The sequence below is a fragment of the Brassica oleracea genome, chromosome C7, assembly GCF_000695525.1.
Source record: "Brassica oleracea var. oleracea cultivar TO1000 chromosome C7, BOL, whole genome shotgun sequence".
Lineage (NCBI taxonomy): Eukaryota > Viridiplantae > Streptophyta > Magnoliopsida > Brassicales > Brassicaceae > Brassica > Brassica oleracea.
In genome coordinates this window covers 26352494-26358324 of record NC_027754.1, presented here as the reverse complement: position 1 = coordinate 26358324, position 5831 = coordinate 26352494, and the positions used below count along the sequence as shown (strand labels likewise).

Sequence of the window (5831 nt, the reverse complement as noted above, 5' to 3'; positions counted from 1 at the left end):
AAACCGTGAGATATGGTACATGATCACGAGGTCTAAAGGTGTTCATGTTTCCTATTAACAGCATTCGATCATAGCTTGTTACACAAGGATACTCACAGAGACCATGAAACAGATTATAAGGAGATAAACTCTTATGTGGTGGATGCTGCTACAAAATTTCGAAATTGACAAAGGTCTGGTCATAAGAAAGAAATTAAATTGACATATAAAGATGTAGTAAGCAGCATATGGATCACTGGATAAAGGACATCTTTGTTCCTAAGCTGTTCATGGACTGAAACAAAGCAGCTGCATATAGTATATAATACTAGTAAAGGAGTTCTATAAGAACGATCAAATTCAGTCCATATGTAAACTAATAAAGAAATTCGAATTCCTTGTGTTTATACTAAACCAACCTAAAGAGAGGTTAAAAGGTTTAGACAGATTTGTGACACTAGCATGGACCGACTAGATTGTAGTACAGGTTAGTGGAAAAGAAAGATCAGCTATCATATGGCAGTCCATAAGCATGTGTGGTCGAGGTCCATGACCTAATATATATTCAAGTGCGTGGTATGATCCACATCAAGAGAGGTCATGGGACGCCATCAAGATATAAATATAGGACTGCAATATCTAATGTATGTGGCATTGCCTAAGGCAAAAGAATCGATAGCCATGTGTGAGGTCCATGAGTGTATATGGCCGCGGAGCCATAGTTTGATGAGATTGTAAAATTCATTACAACAATGATCATTGATCAAGTCATGATCTTGGACACTCATGAGACAAGTTATGAACATGTATAAAAGAAGTCTATGACTCAACATGGATCGATCAGATTAGTGCATAGTCGATGGCAGTATAGAGAGAACTCATACAGTCTGTTACCTATCAATCAGCATTTTAACATCGTCATAGGCGGCTAATAGCCAAAGAGAGTATCCGCGAGGATGCTTTTTTGGTCGAGGACCATAGTCCTACATGTCTGACCAAAGTATAGAGTGGTCGACAGCAAAGGTTCACTTCTTGACCATGTACACACGATGGCAGAAGACATGAGAAAATACCGGAAAGATCAAAATGGTCCAATACGGTTCAGTAATAAACTTGGCCGATTTGATTACTCCCTTCCCGCACGTCCAGGAAAGATCACGCATCAGATGCGTAGACTAAAGAACCTACACTAAGGTTCACATCAGGGGGAGCAATACGTGTTGTACTCTTTTTCCTTCATCATGGTTTTGTTCCACTGGGTTTTTCTGATAAGGTTTTAATGAGGCAACATTAAGCGTATTACAATCCCTGAATGGTTATGGCATCCAAGGGGGAGTGTTATAAATCAATTGATGGATGTCTATAACCGGTCCGGTCCATAACCGGTCCATACACTTAGAGAGAGAGACGGCCCAACCCTAGAGAGAGAGAGAGAGGCGTCTGTGACCTTAGGAAAGAGAGAGAGACGGTTTATGCTTTGGAGAAAAGGAAACTCTATTTCTTTTTCTTTGTAATTGTTATCTTTTCATTATTATGTATTAGTAGTTTTTCTAATCCTAGTTAGTTTAGGTTTTGGATATTTTCATTTTTCTATGAGTTGTAATCCATATATAAAGGAATCCATGTTATGATTAATAATAGATAGAAACATTCCGTCCCTAGACCGTATGTTTTATAACATTTTCCACATTTTTTTAATTAACCGTTAGCTGTTTAGTAAATAAAAGAAGAAGAAATGGCCGTTTCGTTGTTACTCATTTACACATCAACATCGTCGTTGACCCAAGAAAAAGCGATCATTCTCTAAATTCTTTTACAAACCCTAAAAATCTCCATCTTCTTCACCGTCGAATCACTGCTCTCTCTCTCTCCACAGTCAAAATCCAAAACCCATTCTTCATTCTCTCCGATTTCTCAAAAATCGATTTTGAATTTACTTTGTTGATACCGTAAACCCTCCATTCGCATTGTTTGCAAATCTGATGTTAAAATTGAGGGCAGAGTTGGAGGGAACGTGAGAGAATATCCAGAGGAAGTAAGGTATGCTTTGTGATTCGACTTTCATTTCTATCGATCTACATTGTGAAAAAGGCTTCACTCAATTGAACAAGATTGCTTCTTCGGTTTCCTTGTTTATTTTATTTTTTCTCCCTTTTTTGGGTAGTTGAGTTAAATTGAGGCTTGATTGTGTCTTGAAATCGAAACTGTTTCTCAAAGGTAATATTGTAATCGTAATTCATTAGGGAGTTGAGTTTGTGACCGATATAGTTTGGGTGAGAGTTACGAAAGGAACTCATTTGCTTGATACCCATAAATTGAGGCTTGATTGTGTCTTGAAATCGAAACTGTTTCTCAAAGGAACTCATTTGCTTGATACCCACCTCATCCTCATACTTCAGATTTACTCTCTTGTTTTTTTTCCAAGATCTGAAAATATATTTTTCATTTGCTTCACTTTTTTTTTATCCTAAGATGAGCTATGAATCATAATAGCCTATGATCTTCTGTTTCATTAAAGAGTTTTATTTGATTTTCTATGATTAGAGAAATTAAGATGTTTGATTTTTTTTTACTTTGTAAATTATGATCTAGTTTTGTTGAAGGCTTTTCACTTTTGTAGCTGACTTCTTATATGATTAGAGAAAGTTTTATCTGTTACTTACACTTGTCTTATGTACATCTGACAAAGAATGGATCTTAGTTAGTAGTACCGTTGTAGTGTCAAGCCTCTTGTTTCTTTTCTTCTGAATCAACAATGGTGGCTTGAATCATCGCGAATTATGATTATTTGGTGCTCCCCAATACTGTGGTTGTGTATTTTGTTTTTAATTTGGGTTATTTACAGTTTTGACATGCACCATTGCAGATTTTGACGGTGGATTAAGGAGTCTTGGAACCCCTGTTTTTCAATTATCCTGGTCTCTTTCTCTTATGCGGTGGTGCTTGAGAGGCCATTTGTGTGACATAAAGGATCTAAACCAGAGAAAAGGTCTAACATGAAGTTATCCAATATCCCACAACGCTATGTCATAGTCTTCTTGACTTTCCTCAGCACCTCCGTCTGTTACATCGAGCGTGTTGGCTTCTCTATTGCATACACCGTCGCTGCAGATGCTGCTGGAATCAACCAGTCAAGCAAAGGAACCATACTTTCCACCTTCTTTATTGGCTACGCTTGCTCTCAAGTGCCCGGAGGTTGGGCTGCTCAGAAGATTGGTGGAAGGAAAGTCCTCCTTATGTCCTTTGTTCTATGGTCGTCTACTTGTTTCTTGGTTCCACTTGATCCTAACAGAGTCGGGCTCTTGGTTTTCGCCCGTTTACTTGTTGGTGTTGCTCAAGGTTTCATCTTTCCTTCTATCCACACTGTTTTGGCTCAGTGGGTACCTCCTCATGAAAGGTCTAGGTTGGTTTCGATAACGACTTCGGGAATGTATTTAGGTGCAGCTTTAGGAATGTGGTTGCTCCCTGCTTTAGTTGAGTTTAGAGGTCCGGAATCAGTTTTCTTAGCTGAGGCATTAGCTGGTGTTGTATGGTCACTGCTTTGGATTAGGTACGCGACTGACCCACCTCGATCTGAGCATCCGAAGGCCGCTGCAGCTGGATTTGGAGGTGCTCTCTTGCCAACTAATGTAAACCACCACCATAAAGTTACTCACATCCCGTGGAAGAAGATAATGCTCAGCTTACCCGTTTGGGCGATTGTGGTCAACAATTTCACATTCCATTACGCTTTATATGTGCTGATGAACTGGCTTCCGACTTACTTCGAGCTTGGGCTCAAGGTCAGTCTTCAGGGAATGGATTCATCGAAGATGGTGCCGTACCTTAACATGTTTGTATTCTCCATTGTTGGTGGGTTCATTGCAGACTATTTGATCACCAAGAGAATCCTCTCTGTTACCAGAACACGCAAGTTCTTGAACACGGTTGGGTTCTTAGTCGCTTCAGCGGCGTTGATGGCTTTGCCTCAGTTTAGAACCTCCAACGGTGTGATCTTGTGTTCCTCTGTGGCTCTTGGGTTTCTGGCATTAGGAAGAGCCGGTTTTGCGGTGAACCATATGGATATTGCTCCCAGATATGCAGGAATTGTGATGGGAGTTTCGAATACTGCTGGGACATTAGCTGGAATCATTGGTGTTGATTTGACTGGGAAGCTTCTTGAAGCGTCCAAGTTGATCTACTCGGATTTGTCACATCCAGAGAGCTGGAGAGTTGTGTTCTTCATACCTGGTTTGCTCTGTATCTTTAGTACCGTTGTGTTTTTGTTGTTCTCTACGGGAGAAAGGATCTTTGATTGAATGGGATCAAAGTTTATGAGAAACCCTTATCAAGATTAGTTAGTAGAGCCCTCTTACATTTGAAGATCCATTGAAACCTTGTACTCTCGGGCTCTTCATTGGTATTCTTTTTTTTTTGGGTGAGTAAACTTTGAATCACACCAAGAGTTTTATTATTAGTTGATCTTGCAATATACTATGAATAAGAATAAAAATCTGTAGTTGGATAATCATTGAGGGGTTATATTTGGATATTGTAAAATTTTCGAGTTTTTATATACAGTAGTAAGAATTTACGAGGAATTCAGATTATTCTGTTATTTCTGTTTTTCATAGTATGTTGCAAAGCATGTGTGATCTGGTTCGGTTTGGAATATTTAGTTTCAGTTTTAGACAAAGCAATAGTAAAGTTAAAAGTAATTAATTTCATGTTATTAATATTTTTTTATCAATAAGATTAATTTTTATATTTTTCGGTTTACTTGATTTAGTTGCATAATGCTTGGATTTTGTTCGGTTAATTTGGCATACAAAAGCCCTTTGTCAAAAGAAAAAAAAAAAAAATTGGCATACCATTTTCCACCTTTTGGTTATTATGAAATTCAAGATATGATTGTTTGGATGTATTTTAGATTTTAGTTTTTGGCTTTTGATTTATAGATTTTGGTTTTTTTTTATAGTAGATTTAGTATTTGAAAATAAACAAATGGCGATTTCTATATTTTTCGGTTTACTTGATTTAATTGCATAATGTTTGGATTTTGTTCGGTTAATTTGGCATACAATTTTCCACTTTTTTGGTTATCATGAAATCCATTTTAACTTTAGATTGGGGAATTTTGGTACCATTTTATCGATTCAGTTTTTTTTTTTTGTCATCACGATTCAGTTTTAGTGTTAGCAGAAAATTGTTTTCTTGTCAATTTAATTTCATAATCAATTTTTCATTTTTTTTTTTTGAGAAAGGGTTTTCTTCCCTGTTAATTAGTTTAATCTTCTTTAATACTCACTGTAACACAAATGAGTCATGCAGTGGGTAATATAGATCAGGACCCAAAGACAACTAACAACTAGAAAACACTGACACGTTGGGCGCATGCCGTTGAATTGCAGTAAATTATACCTGACGCTAGCTTCATATTATTAAAAAAAAGCTAATTTGTCTAAAAAAAAAATGTAGTAGAACATCATTTAGAATTAGAAGTATGATAGTAGTTAAAGTTGTTTTCTTTTAGATATAAGACTCATCATCTTTATAAAAGCAGTTAAGTACTGATCCTGCTTAACAACAACTAGGTTAAGATCCGCGCCTTGCGCGGGATCAACATTATATATAAAAATTATTTTATGTATTAAATATTTTTACATATTATGAAATAATAAATATATATTAAATAATTAAAAGTCAGTAACTATTAAATATATAATTAAATTGGTGCGAACATATAAATCAATTTTATTAATTCAAAAAATATATTTTTTTTATATTTGATGGGATATGTAATTAAATTTAAATGATACTAACATAGATAATATATTTTAGTATATTTTTAATATTAATGTCTATTAAATGAT

General features: G+C 36.1%; 1 protein-coding gene across 1 annotated transcript; it reads left to right on the top strand.

The window, feature by feature from the left end:
- Positions 1-1726: 1726 nt before the first annotated feature.
- LOC106301764 (probable anion transporter 5) lies at positions 1727-4486 on the top strand. Its single transcript, XM_013738235.1, has 2 exons — positions 1727-2019; positions 2846-4486. The coding sequence occupies exon 2, from the start codon at positions 2976-2978 to the stop codon at positions 4275-4277; it is 1302 nt and encodes a 433-aa protein (XP_013593689.1). The 5' UTR covers positions 1727-2019; positions 2846-2975; the 3' UTR covers positions 4278-4486.
- Positions 4487-5831: the final 1345 nt, after the last annotated feature.

Bases quoted from the DNA above. Each gene is read 5' to 3' on its own strand.
- LOC106301764 (XM_013738235.1), top strand. From the start codon at position 2,976: ATGAAGTTATCCAATATCCCACAACGCTATGTCATAGTCTTCTTGACT.